Here is a 25,552-nt window from a genome sequence, read left to right as displayed (position 1 = left end):
ACTGCTTCACAAAGCACAGTGTTGCACCTGTGCGTTACAGCCGGCAGGGATCAGGTAGGGTGACCAGAACCCGACAAAGTAGATATGGGCCAAACACTGTGTTGATGTGGGAAACCTTACCAGTGCCGGAAGGTAGTGTGACATATCCACAGCTAAATAACAATCTCATAAACTGTTTTAACGCAATACGGCCAAATATATTTAAATGTGACTCACTCATTAAGCATAAGTAAGTAAAACTTTATTTATATAGCACCTTTCAAGATAAAAATCACAAAGTGCTTCACAGAAGCTAAAACCTAAAACTAAAAATCAACTAAAAGCAAGTTTAAAAAGATGGGTTTCTAGCTGTTTTTTAAAAGCGACCACTGAGTCCACAGAGCTCAGGCTCAAAGGGAGAGAGTTCCACAATCTGGGGGCCACAGTTCCAAAAGCTTTGTCGCCTTTTGTTTTCAGCCTCGTGTGTTGGACAGCAAGCAAGCCCTGGTCACATGACCTCAGGGACCTGCTGGGAATGTATGGATGTAAAAGTTCACTTATATATGTTGGTGCTTGTCCATGCAGAGCCCTGAAAGTCAAGGTCAAAACCTTAAACCCCATGCAGCAGACTGTGACAGCACTGAGCAGCTCCTTCAGTGGGAGACTGCGGCACCCACGGTGTGGGATGGAGAGATTTCGCAGGTCTTTCCTCCCCACTGCTGTCAGACTCCATAATAAAGACTTTAACTGATCAAGCACACACATCCATACATATGCAATAATACTAAGTGCAATAATCCTTCTGTCATCGTTGTATTTTTACTCAGTTGTATATAGTATTTGTATTCTATTTTTATCTTATTGTATATTTATTTTATTTTATTCTACTGTATATATTATTTTATTCTATTCTGTACAGCTGTGTACTGTATTTATTCTTACTGTATTCTAATTTTTGCCTCATAACTTTTGCACTGTCCACTTCCTGCTGTGACAAAACAAATTTCCCACGTGTGGGACTAATAAAGGTTATCTTATCTTATCTTATCTTAAAGTGGATTCTGAATTTAACAGGGAGCCAGTGCAGCTGAATCAGCAGGGGTGTGACATGGGAAAACTTGGAGGACTTGGTCAGAAGCTTAAAGTACAATAAGGATAACATATGTATTTCTGGTCCACTGAGTTAGGCTTTATTATAGTCCCGTTTTCCATGTTTCTACACCAGTAGTTAATAGTAGCTGTAATTTGAGCCGGTGTTTTGTCTTGTAATCATAGGGTTCTAGCAGGAGTGCATCCATTGGTTTTATGCCTTACTTGTCAATTATAGCAATTGATTGCCAATTATTACAGACATTTGACACACGTACTGTGTCATTTCATTCGCTTGTGTGAAGCTGAACAAAAAAACTACAGCAAACAAACGCTGTGGCTTCATTTTCTTTGTGATAGTTTCCATCACAGTCTCAAAAATGTACAGAAACTTTTAGTGAATTGGAACTTTGCCTATTGAGCATAGCATGGGCAATATGCTCAACTGCTGCAACAACATATATGCATGACACACCTGTTTGGCAAACAGAAAAGTCCCAAGTCCTACATCGGTGTGTGGGCTGCTTTGAGCTCATATAGATAGTCACCAAGACCAACATATTTTTAAGTAGAAACAACAGGCAGCCAAGCAGATTGTCAAACAGTATCAAATGTAGTGGCCGACAATGAAAGCTGCATTTTTGTGTTGTGTCGCCACGAGCTGTCCTGGCAGGATGCAGAGTTTATCAGGTAAAGTGAGATTACTGTTAGCATGATCATGTCTAAACCTGCGTCTTTTAGCAAACACAGTTTTTATTGTAATCCACACAATCTGTGCAAAATAACTTGAATCACACTATTAGGCTTCAGCTTTTCTTTATTTCAATAAATTAAGAACTCAATGTTTCAAGGATTGATTAGGGTCTGTGTGCCAGGTCACGTTCAAACACTTGCACTACGTGGGGTTTCCTGGCCAGCTGCCTGGCGGTTGTGCCGGACGCATCCTCAGAATCTTTGAGGCCGAGCTGCAGGAGCGTCCTGGCTGCGTCTGCGTGCTGCCCAATGCACGCCATGTGAAGAGCTGGGAGAAGAGAAACAGCAGTAAAAAACTGCTTCCTGTAACAACTGAGTTTTGGTGGTGACATTATCACCATATGACAATGAAAAGACAAACTAACTCTGTTCCTGTTTCCAAATCTGTTTCATTCACTGTGCCGACATATTTCCTGTAAATGAGTTTTATGAGAGCCAACAGACGACTCTCCCATTTCAGAAGCTTGGTGCTGTTTCTGTAACGCTGAAGATGTTACAGGTCACTATGGAGCACTGCGCTGATGAGTCTCTGCAGGTTCATTTTTCAGACTGAATGAATGCAAACGAGGGACGTGCACAGGTGTATGCAAAACACAGGAACAGATCTTTCTTTGTTTGATGTTAGTGACAAAAAGAGAAGTAAAGCCGTCACAGACGTTCACCCAGTATTAACTGTGCAGCTTTCACGTTATTTCAAAGAGTCCAACCAAAGCTTAATGAAGCCTGTAAACTAAAAATGGTGGATTTTTTATGTTGGTTCACTTGCTGCAGCGGTGCATGGCGTGGAAAATGATGCTGCATCCCTATAACCTGCTCCAGTGCAAGATGTGTATGAGATAAGAAATCAGTAGGTACGAGATTACCGCCTACTGACCAATCAGTTCTCTGGAATATAGCACCATCATTCCTGGAACAGAACTCCGTGCACGGACAGTAGGAAGGTCTAAGGCTTCTTAAAGTCTTCCCTGATGAGCATCGATAAGAATCGTGGAATAAAATTACTCAGAAAAACAAAGCATTAATCTAAACATTCATTTCTGTCTGAATGACAGAGCTGCGACTCTGAGCCTTTATTCCTCACGACATCAAACAGGCAAAACCTTATTAATAAAGTGGAGCGACATGTCAAAGCTCACACACTCACACTGCTGCTTTCAGCTTGTATTGTGTTTAAACTGCTCATATGTTTCTATTATTTTCATTTGAAAGCAGCTGCCTGTGGACCTGTCTCTGTTTGCCATATGCTGCAAACATCGCCTCCTCCATGAAAACTTCACTCATCACCAGACTGACAAACGCAGTGTTCACGTAACCAGCTGACGTCCATCACTGTGTACCAAGTATCCTGACTGTTAGTGTGCGTGAAGCCAGAAAAGGTCACGTGTTATTTCCCCTCGTCACATGATCCGTATTACGTTTTCAACTGGCTGAACAAAAGCAGTATTTCAGCTGCAGAACACACGGCACACTGGACACTTCATGGATGGCATTGTTTGTTAGATAATCACAGATAATAATTATCTCTGATTAAGCTGCATGGTCAGAGAAAATAACTTTACATAAAGGCACTGAGAAGGTCATCCTACCAGTCCTCCCCTTCTTGTCCCGGGCATGAGGATCCGCTCCCAGCTCCACCAGTGTGTTTATAGTGGACGTGTGGCCCTCCTGAAAGAGATGCATGTCAGTGCGACTCGGAGAAGGATCTGTAGCCCGTGCTTTGCCTCGAGGCTTTTGTTCTCGTTATGTTCGGTATGTGAGTCTTGTATCAGCAGTCTGAGAAAACTGTTCATTCACTCTTCATGGCTACAATCACAGACGACATAAAACAGCCTCCAGTAATTCTTGTAATGAAGAGCACTTTTCTATCAGTAAGCACTGCTTTAGCTGCTGTTAGCTGCTGTTAGCTGCTGTTAGCTAACATTAAATATCAGTGAATCAAACATTGTTGGACACTTAGCAAATGACCTCTCATACAATGTGTAAATGTAATCAAACTGTTTATCAGAGAGAAAGTGGGATTTTTTTCACCCACGTCTAACATTAGCTTATCACCAGCTGTTGTTGTTTAGCCAGCTCATCTGGACTGCATCAGTGAAACTACGCCATAAAGGGGTCAAAGTACAGGAAAAGTGCTGTTAGTTCATTGTGAAGACTGTCCTGTAATTATAAAATATGACATTTTTGTCAGTTCACAGAAAATGTCCTTTTGTAAAAGTTTGAACTGACTGCAGTAACGTTTTTCCACAGTTTTCCCACACAGTGGAAAAACGTTATTTAATTCGTACAGCATGACCGTCAGGCGTGGGGATGGGTCTTTATCAAAAGCTGGAAAACGAATGAAAATACAGTAAAAATAGATGCACTTCTGCACTTTTCCCAAAGCTGTGCAGGGGGCCGGATTAGAGTGTTTGCCGGGCCGATTCCGGCTCTCGGGCCACATGTTTGACACAAAGGTTTGGAAAGATAAATGTAATATTCCTGAAGGATGAAACTATTCCTCCTTCAAACCAGCAACCCGTGAATTTCAGCGTCACGCCTCGACATCCTCCGCTCCACCAGCTGAGCCATGACGAGGCTCTGCTGTTAGTAAATATTAACCACTCCACACAACAACACAGCAAAATACCTGAAACTTCTCAAGTCATCCCATCTTGGTCCCTTTCCTTACATTCCTACGCTTATTTATTTATCTTTCCCAACCATTCCGAAGCTTCCCACCAGACTGCTGAAGGAGACCAGAGGGAAATCCCTGCTCTGACCTTGGCAGCGTAATGCAGGGCGGTGAGCTGGATGCTGGTCGCCCTCTGGTTCACCTCGACATTCAAGTCCTTCACCAGAAACCGCAGAGCCTCATCCTGGCCTGTGACGGCTACCTGGTGCACTGGCTGAGCCCCGAGTATGTCAGCAGCTGCTGCAGATGCCTGTGGCGCACACACACACACACACACACACACACACACACACACACACACACACACACACAGGTCAGGTGGAGACACTACATATAACTACGTCAGTGCAGAAACATTACTGCAGGGGACTGCTTTCCTCCACCTGGTGCTCGTCTAAAAGAAGCCTGGCCACAGAGATGTGTCCATTCCTGATGGCGTCCATGAAAGGCGTGACTCCACAGCTGTCAGTGCTGTCAGGCATGTAGCCACATCTGGAAAAACACCAGTAAATGTAAGGATCAGTCAGACAAAGTTATCCGTGAGCTGCGAATCAGCATCAAGCAGGTGGAGCTACATTTGTGCCAAAAGAAGTCGCAGAAATTTAAGAGTGCAGAAATTTTCAGTGTCATAAAAAACAACTTAAATTTTATAACATCTATCTAACCTTTGACTTCTGCGTCACATTTAAATACATTTTTATACTGTGAATTTGTCATTTTAGGGCATTTTGAGTTGACATGGGCTATATATGTAAGAACTGCTGACAACTAAAGTCAGACAGCATCCAGAGTTGACTGGATTTGGCGTTAAATATGCAGCAGAATTAGTCTCCATGTAAAATTTCAACATACCTGTCCAGCAAGACCTTAACCACCTCCTCACATCCATGCATTGCTGGATGAACAGAGAAAGTGTAAGTTATATGATTTCCCCTCACGTCACATCTCCACATACTGTAAGTACAGACACCTGCGGTGTGTAGTGGCGTCCTGCGTGTCCTGCTCTCCGTCCTCCAGACGTCTGGTGCAACAAGGAGCAGGTGCTGTATGACCACAGGGTCTCCCTCTCTGCAGGCGATGTGGAAGGAGTTCCAGCCGTCCTTGTTTCTCAGTGCGGGGTCGGCACCGTGGCAAAGCAGCTCCTGGATCACGTCCAGGTTCCTCCGAGTGCACGCCATCATCAGCGGAGTCCTGAGAGCAGAGACACAAATCTCCTCTGACAAACAAACTTACTGCAATTGGTGGATATATTCGTACACTCTATGTAGAAGATCTGTCCCGTACTTACTGATAGAGCCACTAGGGGGCGTGGATAACCAGGCGAAATATGGAGTGAAGTTGGAAAGATAATGTGCTGCTGCTGTCCTACTGACCTGTTTTTATTTGTTTCCTGCGCTACAATCATGGAACATATTATACAACGTGTAATATCGTCACATTTTAAGAGTAGCTTATGAAAAAAATAATATTACAATTTCTTTCATGTTAATTTTAAACGACCGTACTGAATACACCCCAAACGGAGCACACAGATACAGTCTGAGCACTGTAGAACAGTCAGTGTTTAACAGGGCTGGACTGTAAAGCCTGAATTTGAAATAATGTACATTTAATTGTAATAACGTATTGTATTGTCAGCTATTTTTACCAATAAGCCCCTTCGATTTCCAACTAGAAACACAAATTTATTGAAGTATATTAAAGAAAAGTAAAGCCGCTCCTTCAGGTATATTTAGCTAATATTACGCCATTTGTTTATAGTTGTACTGTTCTGTCGAGTTAAAAAAGGTAACTCCTTCGAGCCGGATTCGAACCAGCGACCTAAGGATGTCAGCATTCAGCCTCTACAGTCCTCCGCTCTACCAACTGAGCTATCGAAGGGCGATAACCCCTCCCACAGCGAAGCCAGCTTTAAAGTGAACCCGGGAAAGATGGCGCTTACTTCTTCCTCCTTCCTTTTGGAGTAGGGTTACAGTAATGTAGTAACACGTTAACAGGTTCTTTCTCACCAGTCAGCCTTCTTCAGACTGTCCACTTTGGCGCCTTCTTGGAGCAGGTAGCTAACACAGTCCTTGTGGCTCATGGAGGCTGCTTCGTGTAGCGGCCTCTTATAGTCGTTGTTGTACACCTCTACATCCAAGCCAACCCTCTTTATCAGGTACTTTACAATGTCCAGGTGTCCATGCCTTGCGGCGTAGTGCAGCAAGGTGTCTCCCGACTTGCCGAAGTGTTTGCCACTGACAGTTTGCGCCGCAGTCGAGCCGCCTAATGTTATGTGTTTCTCCAGCGCGGCCAACTGTCCGTCCTGAGTGAGCTTCACTAGCAGCTTCGAAGTGTTTTCATCCATGCTGGGTGGAAGTTAAATGCTGGAGCAGAAACTGGCCTACGGGCCAAAATAAGAACAGTTACTCTGAAGTGTTGAAGAACACACGCTGGCCTGTTTACCAGCGCGATTCCTGGTTGAGCTGCTTAAAATCACGTGGCCAACCATGACCTAACCCTGTACCTCTGAAACCAACATAAAGCACGCAAGTGTTTGGTTTTTTACGTACTTATAGCTTGATCAAAATTCTAAATATTATTATGAGCACTAATAGATTTTTTTTTTGCAATTTAAGATTAAAATGACCTGAATTATACAGTGTGTACATATTGCTACAATTTGATGAGAAACCTTTTATACAACAGTCAAAACAAGGTTAGAGCCGTCACTTGGATTAGGAAAGAAAGAGCATCATTGCCCTTATAGGAGGGCGTGGCCATGTGGATTGTGGGAGATGTAGTTGTTGTAGCAACGTGATATGGCTCTCTAAACTTTAGAGAGTTCACGTTGCAAATCACTTTGCTCTTTACATTAAAGACAATTTTGGTCGTTTAGACTCTAAATTGTCTTTAATGTAGTTAAATAATAAAGAAAATTTAGGTTAATAAATGATTACTGGAATAATGTTAACACATCTCATGAGGGTAATATCACAGACTTTCTTTTTCTCTCTGACAAAATACCAAAAGTGGATCAGATATTGCCGTCACTGGTCTTCTAAACGAGATAATCCAGCATCTGGCTAACAAGAAGAAGACCAACAAGACGAGTCACATCTGGAGGAAAAGGTGGGGGGAGAGAAAAGCGGGTGAGTCTCAGTCCTCAGAGGTTTTACAACACGGACCATCAGCTCCATGAATGGGACTAGCTGTAACCTCCACGCTGTTCTTGCTGGTGAGTGTGTTTCAAACATTTGACTTTGTACTGCACTTAAAAACAAAAGATGGCTGTCGTATCAAAGCAGCACTGACACACCTTCATGCTTTGCCATCTAAAGGAGCTTTTATTCCTCTTTTTTGTTCTACAGATAGTTTTATGTCTGTTATGGTTGCATGATGTTGTAATGTGTAAGGGTTTAAGTAAACCATAGAGCTTTTTGTCATTTTACACTAACGTGCTCTGCTTAAAGATTTCCATCTAAGCTTTTAACTTCAGCTCTCAGCGCTCGGTGAAAGCGTCTGTTTCAGTTACTTCTCTACATTAATGGCTCTTTGTGGACAGAGGACAAACACAAACTGTTTTCAGAGTGATGGTTTCTGCACTGCACCATCACAGATTCACACACCGTGAGGACTTTGTGCTGATGGTGAAAAAGTGGTTTTCTAAATCTAAGTATAATATCACGCACTTGTTAAACTATTGGTATAAACTGACACTGACAATGTGAAACTGCACTGAGATGCATTAAGAGGACATATTACATACAAGAATACTAAAGTGTAACTTCTGTAAATGATGAGTTGTTCAAATGCAGCCCAGCTGTTGGGCAGCTCTGCTCTTCCCAGCTAAAGCTAAGCAGTTCCAGATGTTTCTGAATTCTCTGAAGAGCAGCAAATAAACCAGAAACAAATGCAGGACACAAACTGCAAGTCCTGTTGTATTTCAGCTGACAGCAGCTCTGGTGAAAGGCTGCAGAGTAGGCGTCATTATGAGCTAATCAAGCTGCCATCCTCTCTGGGCAGATTTTACATTTTAAACTTAAAGCATAATTAATGGGGTGTTGGTAAGAATCCCTTATTTGTCTCATGAAAGGGGAGACTTCACCCCTCCGTTCACTGTGTGAGCATTTGTTGTATTTGTATAAAGGTTTGAGAGGCTGGTAGGCAAACACATGCCCCGATGCAGCCGGCACCAGAAAGGAAGGAAATACTTTGGACTCAGCCACGTGTCAGCCCTTGTCTCACTGAATCTGTGTCTGGTCACATCACTCTGCTTCATGCAAAGGTCTTTTTGTGTTACTTTTCACTGTAGCTTTTGTTCGAGCTTAGAAACAAACCTACTGGCTTAGGAATGATCGTGTACGTCACACTTCAGAGATACGAGCTTCCTTCCTGCTAGTGTTACGATTCCACTGTTATCATTCCTAATCCCAGTGTGATAGGATCCCCGACACCACACCGTGACAGAGCCTCCCCGTGTTTTACACATGCCTCTGGACACGCACTGCTGTACCTCTCCCCTAACCTCTTCCATACATACGGACAACAATTTGAATTGAGGCCGTTTCTAACGAGACTTTGACAAATGGTAGATGGATGGGCCGAAGCCCCAGATCCAGCCCTCAGGTCAGGCGTTTGCTGGATTTTACCCATGCTCTTCATTTGCTTCAAATAGTTTTTTAGGCCTGCCATTCATTTGTCGTCCACGTGTACACAGCATATGTCAGCTCTTTGGGAATCAGCTTGTTTATGTAAAATACTGCTCTATGCTTTTGGGCATTTTTTTGCAGATTCAACTAAAGAAATGGGAAAAGCTGTATGTTTTATGACAGGATGCCTTTTTTACACTTTAATAGTAAGTGTTGAGTGACTGGTCAAACAAAAGAAATATCCCTCCCAGTATGGTCAGGTACTGTCCTCAAAATGACTAAAAAGCAGCCAAAGACTGATGAGGAGTGCAGTGATGTTTAGAGGGAGGGCGAGATCGGATGCTGCGCTGCGGTGACTCCTAACGCGAGCAGCTGAGAGAGGAACACGTAAGGACTGATTGTTCTGCACAGACGGCCTCTCTGCTTTGTGTTCGTAGGGTTACAGCTGTACTCTGTCAGACTACCTCAGATTATTCACAGCTGTAGAAGACGCTGCTTCTAAACAGCAGTCATCAGGTTGTTTGACAGTAACACTCCCTGCACTGCAAACATATGAGAGCTGTCATCTTTAGAAATAAAAACACATTTCAGGGCTGTTAGCTGTGTTGGCAGGTTTCAGGGCTCCCCTCCCTGAGGGGCCAAATTACAAAATATTTCATCTTTTGCTCCTCAGAAGTGGCTTCATAGCTCTCTCCTTCTCTGTTCTGGTGTGTGTGCAGATGTCCCTGGAAGCAAATAGAAAACATGGCTCTCCTGAGAAAAAGTAAGTGTAACCAAAGTGTGATGCAAATGGATAAAGACTGATTCATGTCGTCCAGCAGTATTAGCTGACATGTAGCTGAGAAGTAACGTTAGCAGATTGTGTTGTCTGCATGTGCTTTGCATTCACGTCCACTGTGCATCCACTGGACAGCTGTTGCCAGTAAAGGTCCCCTTATTTTTCCCCAGGAAGAGGAAGCAGTCATGCACATGCACCAAATATCTATGGAATGGGATAGACAGCAGGCTGTAACGACTTATTCCTGAACTGCATGCGGTTGTTAAAAAGTAAAAGCTGCATGTGTGCAAATTTCAGTAACTCCAGTGTTTTTCACGCTGTTTTCTTTCTACAGAAAAGGCACATTTTCCACTTTACTCGCCTTCAGGAAATCCACCTTCTACTAGCCAAACCTTTAACACTTAACTCGACTGGTAACTGGATTCTCTCATACTGTGAGAGCAATCCTTAAGTGCTTTCACTAATCCGTGGTTCTAGGTAACGAGTCAGGATGCTGTGCAGACTCCAGTTAGCACTAGCTACAGTACCCGGACGGCTGCACAAAAACCAAAGTACGCTTGTGTTTGCAGACCCTCCTTCCTCTCTGGTGTGTCTCACAGCTGGAGGAAATACACAAAGCATTTTGAAAATGGACATGTTTTACTTTTTATAGTAACAGCTGATAATCACTTAATTATTTATGGGATGATTTATTCTCTGTCTTTGCTGTGCGACTGAGAATCACTGTACCATTGCTAGCATAAAGGTAGCCGTTACCTGCCTATTGTTGCAGCCAGCGTCTCTGTGAAGTCTTTTTTCTTTCTTTGGTTTAAAGCTTTCAGTCGCTTTAAGCCAACCTGAGCTAATGAACAGCAGACTGTTGTCTGGCTCAGCCATAAAGAGCCTCATTTTTATTTTTTATTATTCTTACTTGTACTTTCCTTTGACTGTGTTGGTGGAGGCTCAATCTGATGTCGCCGTGCTGATGTTCCTGGATCAACAAACTGATGTCGGTCCTGGTTCAACATCGATCACGCTGTAGTGATGGAAACACCGTCACATCACTCAGCCCTAACCACAATCACATCCTGACCCTGACCTGTTTCCCTGAGTGGACAGCTATGATGTCACAACGGTGTGATTGGTCAGATCCAATGTTGATCCTGAACATCACCAACATGAGGATATCAGTTGATGGAGAGGAATAGAGAGGATCAGAGGGAGTTTCTGTCTCTGCTGATGTAGAGCGAGCATGTGATAGCGTGTCAAAGGAGGACATGTGAGGATGGTGCAGGATGTGCATGAGACACAGTGATGATGGGCAAGCTGACAGATGAGGTCAGGCACAAGTCTGTGGTTTATGATGTTCCTTCTAAACGTAGACAGCTCTTGTTGTTTTACGGCATCAATCTGCTTTGAGACAAACTTCTTTAGTTTTGCACTCAAACACTGAGCGATCGCGTTTCAGTCAATCGGATCCTGCTGGTGCTGCTGGTGCTGATGGTGTGCCTCCTCCTGCGCAGTACACTGCTCAGAGCCTCCACTCGGCCAAGACTCTCAGGTGCGTCAGCGTTGGTCTTCACTACTTAATCTGAGAAATACTCACTAATGTTCCAAATGTGAAATATGTTACTCTCCTTAAGTGAAAAGGATCCCACTGAAATTGAGCATAAACCAGTCTACACTCCTGATTCCTGACAGAGAACAGGAAAAGCCCCAAGAATGCAGGACAAGTTTCTCAGGAACACGCTGCAGAAGCGCATGATGTCGTGCCCGTCGTCATCTGTGCATCAGAGGAGCGCATGGGTGCCTCCATGGCAACCATCAACAGCATCATCAGCAACACAGACGCCAGTGTTTTCTTCTACGTTGTTACTCTTCGTGATGCTGTCAAACTCACGAGGTGCATCTTTGAACTACAAAAATATGAACCGCACTTTGTTCCAAATATGGAGATCAGTGGTTTTCTCCCAGTATTGTTGCCCAAAGTGAGTATTTCTCACCTAATCTTCCTTTTGTGTCACGTAGGAGGTACATAGAGAAGACAAAACTCAAAGGCATCCGCTACAAGATAGTGGAATTTAACCCGATGGTCCTTGTTGGAAAGGTGAAGCCAGATTCATCTCGACCCGATCTCTTACATCCCGTGAGTGCTGCATCCGTGCCATCAGCCAAACCAAGCACAGAGTTCCTGTCTCAAAGAAATAAAAAACTTTGTTTTGCAGCTCAACTTTGTGCGGTTTTACCTCCCTCTGCTCGACATCCTCCACTCGAGGGTTATATACTTAGATGATGACATCATCGTGCAGGGTACGCATGTCTACAGTCAGTCTAATAAAAGGATTCCATATTAAACCGAATGATTCAATAAGTGTTTAAATGATCTGTACACACATGTGTAATCTTCTACATTAGACACAACTGTGCTACCGAGGAGCGTCACACAGAGTTACTAAACGGCTGAATTCAGAGGTAGACCCTGACATGACCCAGTGAAGTCAAAGGAGCCCTTTATTGGCTCCTAGAGAACGAACTAAACCCAGAAGATCTCTAAATAAATACATCATCATTTGCCTTTACTCGGGTTCTGTTTGTTAATTATTAAAATGAGTTTTAGGATCTGAAGCATGAAAGTGTGACGAGTATCAGGATGGGGACAAATACAGCAGTCTGGTTGTGTTTCAGGTGACATCAGGGATCTGTTTAATATCAAGCTGAAGCCAGGACACGCGGCTGCTTTTGCCACAGACTGCGACCTTCCCTCCACACACGAGACGGTGCGCAGCATCGGGATGCAGGTGGATTTTTACGGCTTCTGTTATGATGTTAGACTTTTATGCCTCGTGTAAATCTCACATTAAAGAGGTTTTATTTGACATAGTAACATGTGGGAGGGATTCAGTCATTATTATTTGGTATTCTCCCCTCTGAGCTCGTCCCCTAGACAACCTACATGGGCTTCCTGGACTACAGGAAACAGGAAGTGAAAGACCTGGGCATCAACCCCAGCGACTGCTCTTTCAACCCTGGAGTCTTTGTGGCAGATATGAACGAGTGGAAGAAGCAGAAGGTCACCAAAGAGCTGGAGAAGTGGATGGAGGAGAATTTCAGGTAAACTCCTTAAACTAGTGTCATTTCCTAAATGTTACCAATATGAACAGTAGATTTGGTTTATGAAACTTTGATCTTATTTTACCTTGAAAGAGAGGTCAAAGGTCAAGCGCTACATATTTTAGATCTCTATACGGTACTGTCTATACGTCGACAATGCACAGCAAACCTGTAAGGATCACAGTTGTAAGTTATAAAGGCTTTGTGTCAGCTTTCAACCAATAAAACTTTATTAAGTTGACCCCGAAGAGCCACACGTCACTCCCTACATGACCTACCTGTCGTTACATCTGTCAGCTTACTAAAAGTGTGTTTGTGGATTTAAACCTTTTATTGCAGATGTTCCTACAGTTTTGCATATGAAGGCCAGTGTCTGGCATTTAGAGTGAAGCAGCTGTGATGGCGAGCGATATCCCACAGATATACTGTAAAAAGCCATTGAACCACTCGTAACTACAGTTAGCTAACTAGCCTCTGTATGTTGCAGCAGTGCTGTGGTTTGGGGTGAGATACGTACACAGAGCTGTTCCCTTTCAGTCAGTTCACTCGGTACAACACATAAGTACGGGATATCACGCCCTCGCGTGCCCTGGCTGAAGAAACCTTTATTCACATGTGATGACACGCGCACGCCCCGCCTGCACATATAGCCGCTGTCATCACAGTCGTCCCTCAGTTCTTACGCTCTTCACCTCGCGGAGAACACCTCTGCTGAGTTGGACTGCCCCTGTTGGTGTTAGCTAGGGCCGCCACAAACGATTATTTTGATAGTCGACTAATCAGATCATCATCCATTGGACGTACAGCGTACAGCTTATTGCACCAGCAGCATCTGCTCTTATATAACTATCATTAGCTTACAGCTTTAAGTGTTTAAGGTGCTAACTAAAAATAAAGACAAGATGATAGTTTATTACATTTAAATGAAATTTGCAGATTGTTTTGGTGAAGTTTAATAAACTCCTTGCTATCTAAAATATAACAGGACACCGGAGTATATTCTGGAGCATCTCACACTTCTGATAATCAGCTGTCTGCTTGACGTTTATTCAGCTGTGTAAAAACTATAACTTTAATCTCAGACAAACTGATTTACTCAGGAACAAATAAAATACTGAAAAAAGCCAAACAATAACATTTTTAAGTTAAGTCTAAGTGACTCATATATATTTAACCTGAGTAGCCAAAGACGGCGGTGGGTTTGAAAACGATTTGCGGGGAGTCCGGTGTTCTCACGGCGCTAGTGAGCCTAGCCCCCGTCTAGCTATCGAGCTAGTGGGTAACAGACGTCTCCGAAAACGTCGGAGCGCTTTTGAAAATATGTGGTGTCTTGATAAACTGAGCAGATATTTGAGGTTTACACAGCTACATTCTCGCCTGAAAATATGTTAAACGTTTATTTTGTGACCCAGAAAGAATAATAAGAGTAAAGTTAAAATCCGGCGTGCAGCTCGGATCTCAGCTGACCCTTCTCACCCTGGACACAGTCTGTTTGACCTGCTCCCCTCAGGCAGGAGGCTCCGGTCCATTCGCACCAGAACCTCTCGCCATAAGAACAGTTTCTTCCCCTCTGCTGTTGGACACATGAACAATAACCATATGACTGTTCCCGCCACTAACACATGACCCTACGCTGTGTCACTGCATCATTCCATGTTTGGCACTGATCACCACCTGCACTCATGTATATATCTTTCCACGTAGCACTCTTAATTCTTATTCTCATGTATATATCTCATGTATATCTCATGCACATATCTTTCCACGTAGCACTTTTAATTCTTATCCCTACTTTTATTTTTCCATGTCTATTTAAGTGCTATTTATGACACTATGTTTGCACTGAAGCACCGCAGCAATTTCCTAATGTTGTAAACCTGCTCAACATTTGGCAATAAACCCCATTCTGATTCTGATTCTGATTCTAAAACTAACCAGCTGCCGCCATTGTTGGAAACTGAGCTGGGCCGCGCTATGAATTCTGGGATAGGTTGGGCCACGAAGTATACACCCCACCCATCCTTCAAATCTGGGGAAATGAAGGGTCCATTTGTCGGAGTCTTTGAATTTGGACAGTCTTCGTCGTGTCGCTGTAACATAATCGGCCTACTAATGCGGGTACAGGAGGATTCCTGCGTCTTTTGTGATCTTTTGTGATCTTACAAAGCTTCAAACGACGCGTCGACTATTAAATTAGTCGTCGACGATTAGTCGACGTAATCGTGACTAGTCGACTAATCGTGGCAGCCCTAGTGTTAGTCTCCACCGTGCAGTTGGTGCGTAGGCTGCCCGCGGAGTGCTAATTTCAAGTTTTCCTGTGCAGCGTTTTGCTTTGCGTTTTTGAACTTTGGACTCCAAACTAGAGATGGACCGATCCGATATTACGTATCGGTATCGGTCCGATACTGACCTAAATTACTGGATCGGATATCGGAGAAAAATAAAAAATGTAATCCGATCCATTAAATATCACGAAAGCACCTCACAAAACTTGCAACACGCCGTAACTCACCTCAGAACGTTAGCACGTCAGAGCAGTATGCATCACGTGATAGAGCGGCTGTGGCATGCGGGACCTGTCGGTGGTCTGGATAGCATGTGGAGCTTCGCTAGCAACCTGGCATTTCATCTCCGACAAAGTTATCCCCGAGAGAAGTAAAGCAAGTGTGTAAGTCCATCTCTGAATGTTTGTAAAGCATTCCTGCGTTAAGCTTAACAAGCGACTGCCTCTCGCTCTCCGGCTGCTACTTCAATCATGAAACTGCTTAATGATCAGCTGATCGGCTTTTCTGTGGCGAGTCCGTCTGTCTTGTTTGTTTTTGCCCCACTTTGCACCAGAAAGAGGAAACCAGCGGCTGAACAACAGCAGCACGTTTAAGCTTGATCAGCTGTTGTTAGAATTTATTTAATATTACTTTCTACTCCAGGATCTTTTTCTACGTAGCTGACGCTGGTAACTGTGCAGGGGCGGATCTAGCAAAGTTTAGCCAGGGGGGCCGATAGGGCATTAACTGGGAAAAGGGGGCACAAAGACATACTTTTCTTTCTTATTCTCATTTAAAATGTCGAGCTTTTAATAAATAATTATCTGACACCCAAAGTTTTAATTTGATGTAAAATGAATAGAAGTCAATTACTGTATATAGTGACTATTAAGTCTAATATATATACCCTAGTAAGCTATAGTACTTTTTACTTTGGGATGGTACCATCTGTGCTGTCTGCAATTTTGTTGAAGAAAGATGCTGAATCTATTTAATATTTCTTGAAAAATAATTGATTTCTGTGCATTTTTTTCATACTTCATCAAATTAAGGTTGATTACGTCGATTAAGCATCATGAGGTGGAGCGTGAGGGGTGGTTCCCTATTTTTTATTTATTTATTTTTGTTGTTGCTGGGAGTTGGAACCCTATTAGTTAGGTTGCTTAATATTTACGCTAAGTACTCTTTAAAATACCAGAATAGTGAGGATGGTGTAGGTTTAAGTTTATTAGATTGATCAGTATTGCTGAACTATGAAATATTTTTTTTGTATACAGGTATAACAGAATAGCTTTAGTGTAGTTGTTGTTTTAAACTTGAGTATGAACTTGCAGACTTGCAAAATGCAGCAAGATATTTTAAAAAACAGTTTTGTTGATTAAAAAACACTATATCGGATTCATATCGGTATCGGCAGATATCCAAATTTATGATATCGGTATCGGACATAAAAAAGTGGTATCGTGCCATCTCTACTCCAAACCTAAGCGAGCAAAGCACAAATCTTCTGTTCGCCCCTGTCCTCAGGGATGTGGTTTCTCTTTGCACGACAGCGACCAGCACAATGCCTGCCCCGTCTGCCTGGGGATCGGCCACGCTAGGAGAGCATTGATGGAGCCCGAAGCCTGTGCGTTTTGTCGCCAGCTCCGGCGCTCGACCCTGGAAAGACGGGTGACGTTTGTGGAAAAAGTGCTGGGACGCTCCGCTGTCCCACCGCATGACCCTCTCCTTTCAGAGTCTGGAGCCCCGGCTTCGTCCGAGTCCGAGGACAAGGATTATCCGGTCGATGTCCCCGCAATTAGCTGGGCTGACCACATGGAATATGTTGACGGGTTAGTTGATGACGAGCCGGAACCATGCAGGAGCGCTGACGGACTTCTCTTTCCTCCCTGTTTCGCCGTGCTGCTGAGAAGCTGCAGGTGGACTGGCCCTCTCCTCCGCCAGCTCAGAGGCCGTCGCGGCTCGCGGGTTTTTTCCTCCCACCGGAGCCCGCAACAGCCAAAAACTGCCTTCCCATGTTCCCAGACTTTCTCTGCGAGCTAACAGCATCATAGGACAAACCTCTGTCTACCCGCGTCACTGTGCCCGGCTATGGACAGTACATGGAATTGGACTTAGCTAACCCACCCCCTATGAAGAAGAAGATTTATCGGGCTCAGGCCGGCACTGCTCACGCCATGAGCTCCATGCTCCAGACGTACCGGGCGATGTGCCTGGTGGAGCTCGGATCGCTGGTTCCTGATGACAGCCCGCTGGCACCTCTTCTTAACGAGGTCAGAGTCACCACAGATCACATCCTCTGTACCTAGTGCTGCCGTTCGGGCTGTCGCTCGCTCCTCGCACCTTTGCAAAATGTGCCGAGGCAGCGCTAGCGCCCCTCAGAAAGAGAGGCATCCGCATCTTAGCCTACCTGGACGACTGGGCTCTCGTAGCTTGCTCCAGAGAGCAGGCAGAGACACAGCTGTCGCTGGTTCTGTCACACATTCAGACACTGGGGTTCTCTGTGAACGTTCAAAAGAGCTCGCTAATCCTGAGTCAGCAGATTTCTTTCCTCGGTTTGGAAATATGCTCGCTTTCCAGCCGCGCACGTTTGTCGGAGCACAGAGTGGCCGCGTTTCATCGCTGCCTCGCTCAGTTTCAGCTGGGACGCAGACTGCGTTTCCAGACCATATTAAGCTTGTTGGGCACGATGGCATCTATGATCGCCGTAGTGCCGCTTGGACTGTTAAAAATGAGAGCGTTTCAACGCTGGACTCTCTCTCACCGTTTGTGTGCATCGCGTCAGCTCCGGAGGAGGCTGCCGGTAACCACGTCTTGCATGCTAGCTCTCCGTCCTTGGAGGGAGCCCGGGCTGCTGCATCAGGGCTCTCGGATTGGGAGGGTTTTGTTTCACAAGGTGGTGTCCACAGATGCTTCCCTAAGAGGGTGGGGAGCGCTGTGTGAGTGTGCATCAGTGAGAGGGATCTGGTCCGCACTTAGAGCTGTTAGCAGTGTTCTTAGCTCTAAAGCATTTCCGTCCAGTCCTGGAGGCCAGCATGTCTTAGTCAGGACGGACAATTCAACAGTGGTGTCTTACATAAACAGGCAGGGAGGAACACGCTCTCCTCCCCTGTTGAAGCTGTCTCGCTCTCTGCTGTTATGGTGTTCATTTTCTGTATCTAAGAGCCACCCATGCCCCAGGCCACCTGAACCTGGGGCCGGACCTTCTCTCCAGGGGGTCCTCTGGTGAGAGAATGGAGGTTGCACCCTTTAATAGTGGCTCAGATCTGGGATCTATTTGGCAAGAGGCAAGGGGCAAATAGTGGTTCATCCGTGCCCGGATCTGTGGCGCCTTCATGCTTACCTGCTGAGAGGTTAAACTTGATTGCTAAGGGTTTGCCACCTAGTGTGATAGCGACAATTCAGAGCGCTAGGGCCTCATCTACTAGAGGCTTGTGCGCTTACAAATGGCGAGCCTTCGAGCAATGGTGCCAGGACCGCCACACTCTCCCATTTCAGTGTTTTGACATTCCCGCAGGAGCTGCTGGATAAGGGCCTTTCATTTTCAACAATTAAGGTTTATTCAGCAACTATATCTGCTTGTCATATTGGCTTTGACGAGGTGACACCAGGTGCACATCCCCTCGCCATACGTTTTCTGAAAGGAGTTTGCCGGCTGAGGCCCGTGCTTAAGTCCAGTGTCCCTGCTTGGGACTTGTCTTTGGTGCTGGAGGACCTTTGTAGCCCCCCGTTTGAACCCACTGAGTCTGTGGATATGAAATTTCTTTCATATAAGACTGCATTACTTCTCGCTTTGGCTTCAGCAAAGCGAGTGGGTGACCTTCATGCGCTCTCTGTGCATCCCTCCTGCACACAGTTCTCTCCTGATGGTCTCAAGGTTGTATTGCGTCCAAATGCTGCCTATTTTCCCAAGATCATGCCTGCGTCTTATAGCTCAGTGGAGTTTGAGTTGCTGAGCTTTTGCTCCCCTCCTTTTGCATCTGAGGAGCAGAGGAGGATGCATTCTCTTTGTCCAGTGCGTGTGCTACGCACCTACATTGAGCGCACTCAGAGTGTGCGTTTACGTGACCAGCTGTTTGTCTGCTTCGCTAATCCAAATAGAGGTAGAGCTCTGTCCAAGCAGAGGCTGTCCCACTGGATTATAGAAGCTATCTCACTGGCGTACGGCACCGGTGGTCTTGCTTTGCCCCAGGGGGTGAGAGCTCATTCCACCAGGGGGATGGCAACCTCATGGGCTCTTTTTAAAGGGGTGCCTGTAGCTGATATTTGTGCGGCAGCTAGTTGGGCATCACCGCACACTTTTGTGCGGTTTTATCGGTTGGACGTTACAGGCCCTTCGGTGGCTCATGCTGTCCTTTCTGCTGGGTCTACCACTCACTAAGGATGTGGTGGTCCGATTCCGGTTCGGTGACTGCTCTGTGGGGCGTGTATATATGTCCCATACTTATGTGTTGTACCGAGTGAATCGACTGAAAGGGAACGAATAGTTATGTCTATAACGTCTGTTCCCTGAAGGAGAGGAACGAGGTACAACACAAGGTGGCCCCACTGAGCAGTTTGGCTCGGTGAAGAGCGGCTATCGAACTGATGACTGTGATGACAGCGGCTATATGTGCCGGCGGGGCCGTGCGCGTGTCATCACACGCCATCTGCCTTAAAGGCGTGAATAAAGGTTTCTTCAGCCAGGACACGTGAGGGCGTGATATCCCGTACTTATGTGTTGTACCTCGTTCCTCTCCGGCTCCCAAAATTCTTCCCTACTTCATCCCAATTACAGAGTTCTTTCAGATGCGGTTGGCATGTCTGAATTATGCACAGAGTCCTTTTGCATGCGTGCTGTGACCGGCCAAAGCAACACTAAAAGAGTCGTCTCCTGAAGAGCCGGGGTGTGTCAGGAAACTGTGATTATCGTCTAGAGTTTTATCTTTTTATCTTTGTTTATGTGGTTTTCATTTGTTCACGTATTGTTTGTTATCAGTCACTTTTTCATTGATTAGGTTTAAGCACTAAAAAGTACTTTCCCCCACGAGCGTATTGATCCCATCAGCAGATGGGTGACGTAAACTGTTTTGTTCGGAGCCCTGCAGAGGTAGCTGATGGAGGCTCACTGGTGTATAACAAAAAAATCTCTTTCTTTTGTTTACACTGGCCACTGCATCTGATTTTAAACCCTTCTCACCAACAGACAAAACATATACAGCAGTGCCATGGCAGGGGGCGTGGCAACCCCACCCATGCTAATCGTGTTTCATGACAAATACACGATACTGGACCCTCTGTGGCACGTCAGGCACCTGGGTAAGATTGCTCTCCACACACAGCTGGAATATTAGTGCCACCGTCAGCTCAGTTTCCAAAAAGCTTCGCTGTGTGTCCAGGCTGGAGTCCGGATGTCCATTACCCAGAGAACTTCCTCCAGGAGGCGCACCTGCTGCACTGGAATGGCCCGTTCAAACCCTGGAATTACCCTGCTGTGCATTTAGATCGCTGGGAGAAGTGGTTCATCCCAGACCCCTCTGGAAGGTTCTCTTTGGAACGTCCTGACGACGACAGCTGAGGTCCGTGGCTGCGGCACCAAGGAGCCGGTCAGAGGGTCACGTGACACACGCTTACAGTGACGGGGCGAAGGAGTAAATCCACGAATGTAACACTGAAACAGCGAGACACCAAACTGACCAATCTAAAGAACATAAGAGACTGAATGCTGTTGTGTGTTTGTGAAACGTGTCGCATTATAAAAACTGTATTTCAAACCTAACATTTAAGATTGTTTCTTATCTTTATATGTTTTCCATACTGCTTCATATATCTGTCATCGCTATCCTTAAGCTAACAATACAACTGTATAGTTTTCTACCCAGGATATATTACTGATTTCATTTAGTGTGCAGCTCCAGACAGTGATGGGCTGAGAGGCCCCAGGAGCCCTGAGGACTGTGAAAAGCTGGTTCAAATATAACGTCGTCTCGCGTGGCAGAGCCTGCGTCCGCTCTGTAACGACAGGCTGCGGTGGGCTCTTTTGCGCCCCCAGCAGGTCAGACAGTGCACATTTCATGTGAACTTGAACAGGCACACTCGTCGTTCCCAGACATGAAGCCAGTGACTCTGTTCATGCCTCTTTTCTCTCTCATCTGTGAGGCTGACCTTTCTGAGCGAACAGTCGTTACATTCATGCTTCCTCACACAGAACACGGCGGTCATTTAACTTGTGCTGTCAGATTTTCAATCGAACCAAACATCTACTAAGTCAATCACCATTTAGGTTTCCTTTTCTTAATTAGCCTTTTATAAAAGTGGCTCAGTGCAGATATAAATATATAACCTGCAATTTGTTAAAACCAGTCTTGCCAGGCACACTGGGTAGTTCATATGATGGCAACGGTAAAATGCGTGTTTGAAACTGCGACAAAGTTCACAGCAAGAAGTGGATGTAAGTAGAAGTCACAGTGGATTTCTGGGATGAGCACTTTCTATTGTTGTTATTACTCTTTAGTTTCATGTTGCACTCACTGCTTGGCTTGTTCAGCCCCACAAACTTCACGCGTGAGCAGAAGGCAGCCTGAAGTTTTCAGATTTGTGCCTTTCACAACATGAGCTCCCGTTACTGGTTCCAGCCACCAGAGGGCGTGATGCTCCTGGTAGTCTGTACTCGATGTGAAGCAGCGACTGTCACTGCTGCAGTTGACTGTTGGTAAGAGACACATGATTCCTCCTGAGAACAAAATAAAAAACAAACACACACCTGACCACCTCATTCTATTTAAATGAGTTTATTCTATTTACACAGCACCAGGTCACAACATCAGTCGCCTCAAGGTGCTTTATATTGTAAGGTAGACGCTTTGGCGACAGTGGGAAGGAAAAACTCCCTTTTAACTGGACTGGTCTCATAACTCAGACGCCCTCTACAGGAAAGGGCAGAGCAGGCTGCTGTGGAGACTCAGGTCGTTTGGAGTGGAGGGCCCACTCCTGAAGACCTTCTATGACTCTGTGGTGGCCTCAGCCATCTTTTACGGTGTGGTCTGCTGGGGCAGCAGCATCTCTACCGGGGACAGGATGAGACTGAACAGGGTGATCCGAAGGGCCAGCTCTGTTCTAGGATGCCCTCTGGACTCAGTGGAGGTGGTGAGTGACAGGAGAACGGCGGCTAAGCTGTCATCCCTGTTGGACAACATCTCCCACCCCATGCAGCAGACTGTGACAGCACTGAGCAGCTCCTTCAGTGGTAGACTGCGGCACCCACGGTGTGGGACGGAGAGATTTCACAGGTCTTTCCTCCCCACTGCTGTCAGACTCCACAACAAAGACTCCAACTGATCAAACTCATCCACACATGTGCAATAATACTAAGTGCAATACTCTTTTCTGACAAAGTTGTATTTTTACTCAGTTGTATACAGCATTTGTATTCTATTTTTATCCTGCTGTATATTTTATTCTATTCTATTCTGTACAGTTGTGTTCTCTAATGTTTGCTATGTAACTTTGCACTGTCACTTTCTGCTGTTTCTGCTGATCTTATCTCATAAACCTCCGGCAGAGCCAGGCTCAGGGAGGGGCGGGGCCATCTGTCGGGACCGGAGAGAAGGAAGACGGGATAAAGACGTGCTGAGAAATTCACTGTTATGTTCTCTGTCCTTGAGCTGTCCGCCCTCACACACGTGGTCACTTTCCCCTAAAAATTGTTTAATCTGGTTCTCTTTATCTACTTGTAGGATCTGTGCAGGATCCACTGATGTGTAAGTTTCCAACTTTTCCTTCGGTGTTAAGCTTTGTCTGGTTTGTGTGTCCATTTATTTTTGTGTCCTCGCTGCAGCTCTGTCCGACTGCATCGTATAAGAAAAGCAGCAGACGTGGACGCTTCAGGTCAGTACAGGCTTCACTTTGTAATGTCAGGGTGAGAATAGAAGAGCTGGATCACCTCTGACAGGATTCTCTGTAAAGAAGTGCAGAGACTTTGAGTACAGCCAGTGAGCAAAGCCAGAGAAGTCAGTGTATCTGAACCAGAAATCAAGAACAGGGAGTACGCTCCCAAGGACAGTGTCAGAAAAACGCCTAACGCATCCTTTTTCTGCCCACGTCTCTTCTCATCTGTGTTGCAGTTTCCAGGCTTTTATTTCTCCATTTCCCTACTTTAAATGTCTGCTTGTTTATTGCTGATATTGTAATAACACATGCTTTTGTTCATAGACATAAGAGCAGCTTCCTGTCTGCAGTGTCTGTGCTCCATCTGTCTGGATGTGTTCACCGTTCACCAGACGCAGCTTCTGAACAACTACGGCACACTGCACGGCGACGCTCGTGTCCCTGTTTTTCACATTAAACTGCACTTTTATTTCTGCTGCTGACGTTATGCAAACCGCTGCAGGAGGAATAGACTGACAGCTTCATCTAAGATCTGGAAAAACTCCAGTTCCTCCAAAGTTTCCCATTCCCAAAGTCTGTTCCATCCACCGAAAACTGGACCGAGGGCAAAGTTGAGCCGTTATGTGGCGGCAGAAAGAGAACTGTTGATAAGCTGCAGGAGACGCTCAGAAATGTACGAGCTGTGCAGTAACTGTGAAGTGAAGAGGGCCTAGAAGTATGCAGTGGATGTGACTCTTGGTCCTGACACAGCAAATATCTATCTCATCCTTTCTGATAATGGGATGCAAGTCAGCCCTGGAACAGTCAAACAGAACCTTCCAGACACCCAAAGAGATTTTCTGTTGTTGAGTTTGAGGAAAGCAGCCAGATTTAGTTTGAGGTTCAGGGCAGGAAGACTGGATCTTAGCCCAAAGACCGTGAACAGGAAGCAGGCAGTGAATAGCTGTACGTTTGGCCTCACGCGGTGGCTGTTTGTGGACCCTGAATCGGAGCTTTTATAATATAGATGGGCCGTATGATAAAGTGTTACACAGAACGAATAAAGTATGAACTGAATCTCCTTCCTGTTTTCCTTTGGAAATAAGTCTGTGAAACTCTTTTAGTAGTGAACTAAACCACAGAGTAACATCCCCAAACTGCCAATACTCAGTGTAGATGACCTCACCGATGTCATGCAATACAAGTCATAAAATAGGATCAGACGTACAGTCACATCGATCCTTTTATTTTCGACTGTGGAGCTACGTATTCCTTTCTTCAGGTATTCACAAGCGTGATTATATTGGGAATCATTTGTTTAATCGTTTCACAGCTGACTGAGATTTTTTCACTTGTGTTTGAATTGGTGTCTAAAATTAAATATTTGTTTGTTACATTTTTCTGCTCATGATTAAGATGAAGTGAACTCGAGAGCCGAACTCACGTCATATTGACTCTTTCCTTTTGCTAAAGCATATAGTTAGGGCTGGGTAGTTACACTGCAGTAGGTGTAGGCTGCCGGGGATTCCCATGATGCACTGGGTGTTTCTTCTTCACTCACTATGTATTAACAGACCTCTCTGCATTGAATCATATCTGTTATTAACCTCTGTCTCTCTTCCACAGCATGTCTTTATCCTGTCTTCCTTCTCTCACCCCAACCAATCACAGCAGATGGCCCCGCCCCTCCCTGAGCCTGGTTCTGCCGGAGGTTCCTTCCTGTTAAAAGGGAGTTTTTCCTTCCCACTGTCGCCAAAGTGCTTGCTCATAGGGGGTCATATGATTGTTCTACCTTACAATATAAGGCGCCTTGAGGCATCTGTTGTTGTGAGTTGGTGCTATATAAATAAAATTAAACTGAACTGAAGTTTATCAGAGATAACTGTGGAATAGAGGGGAGATAATCCGGGGATTTCTCTTGCTTTTGATTAAAGAAAAGTAGCTTTCAAACTTATGCAAACACAGTGGGAGTCAGTCTCGTCTGCTTCTTAGTTTTTGTGAGTTTAAGAAATTCTTTCTCTCTGACATCAGAGATTATGGTCTTAACTACCAGTCCAGGACTTATGATAGTGTTTGCTCTTTCTAAACGACTGGCATGAGAACTAAATCTAATAATCAAAGATGCTAAATTGTGCGTGGCTGATGCTATTACTACAGTAGGTTGTGCGTTTTGGGATACTCCTAGTTCATGCTCATTAGCTGTAGGAGTGGATGTTCGCTGTTATTATGTGTATAATTCCAGGAATGACGTTATTCAAGTTTTCCTTCAAAGTCAAACAGGTTTGAACAATATAACAATGTCGTGTCAAGGTCACAGATACTGTTTGTGTGCGTCTGTAGGCTGGGTGTATGTGCTGGAAAGAAAACAGGGACTTTGAAGGATCCCTCCCCTGCACACCTCCTGCAGTGGTTCAGTGGTTTTTCTGGACGTTGGGAGCTTGCACCGAATACG

The 25,552-nt window shown here is 45.0% G+C and overlaps 2 protein-coding genes across 6 annotated transcripts; one reads left to right on the top strand and one right to left on the bottom strand.

Annotated features, from left to right (window-relative positions):
- Positions 1 to 41: 41 nt before the first annotated feature.
- glt8d2 (glycosyltransferase 8 domain containing 2) lies at positions 42 to 21,013 on the top strand. Of its 5 annotated transcripts, none has more exons than XM_082511634.1 (11): positions 5,674 to 6,548; positions 7,505 to 7,709; positions 9,843 to 9,886; positions 11,349 to 11,441; positions 11,582 to 11,783; positions 11,909 to 12,026; positions 12,106 to 12,190; positions 12,566 to 12,678; positions 12,825 to 12,991; positions 20,441 to 20,553; positions 20,634 to 21,013. In XM_082511634.1, exons 3-11 carry the CDS (start codon positions 9,868 to 9,870, stop codon positions 20,810 to 20,812), a joined length of 1,089 nt encoding a protein of 362 aa, XP_082367760.1. In that variant the 5' UTR covers positions 5,674 to 6,548; positions 7,505 to 7,709; positions 9,843 to 9,867; the 3' UTR covers positions 20,813 to 21,013. The 5 variants fall into 5 exon arrangements, with proteins under 5 accessions (XP_082367759.1, XP_082367758.1, XP_082367760.1 ...); XM_082511635.1 differs by having other exon boundaries at positions 9,797 to 9,886; XM_082511633.1 differs by lacking the exons at positions 5,674 to 6,548; positions 9,843 to 9,886 and adding an exon at positions 42 to 54.
- Positions 1,868 to 7,464, bottom strand: ankrd16 (ankyrin repeat domain 16). Its single transcript, XM_082511630.1, has 7 exons — positions 6,502 to 7,464; positions 5,463 to 5,683; positions 5,345 to 5,387; positions 4,876 to 4,984; positions 4,581 to 4,742; positions 3,408 to 3,486; positions 1,868 to 2,089 (listed from the first exon to the last, which is right to left on the bottom strand). Exons 1-7 carry the CDS (start codon positions 6,837 to 6,839, stop codon positions 1,926 to 1,928), a joined length of 1,116 nt encoding a protein of 371 aa, XP_082367756.1. The 5' UTR covers positions 6,840 to 7,464; the 3' UTR covers positions 1,868 to 1,925.
- Positions 21,014 to 25,552: the final 4,539 nt, after the last annotated feature.

Source organism: Aulonocara stuartgranti (assembly GCF_965226115.1).
Source record: "Aulonocara stuartgranti genome assembly, chromosome: 17".
NCBI classification, from domain to species: Eukaryota; Metazoa; Chordata; class Actinopteri; order Cichliformes; family Cichlidae; genus Aulonocara; species Aulonocara stuartgranti.
The sequence above is the reverse complement of the archived record's forward strand: the minus strand, read 5'-3'. Positions and strand labels throughout refer to the sequence as shown.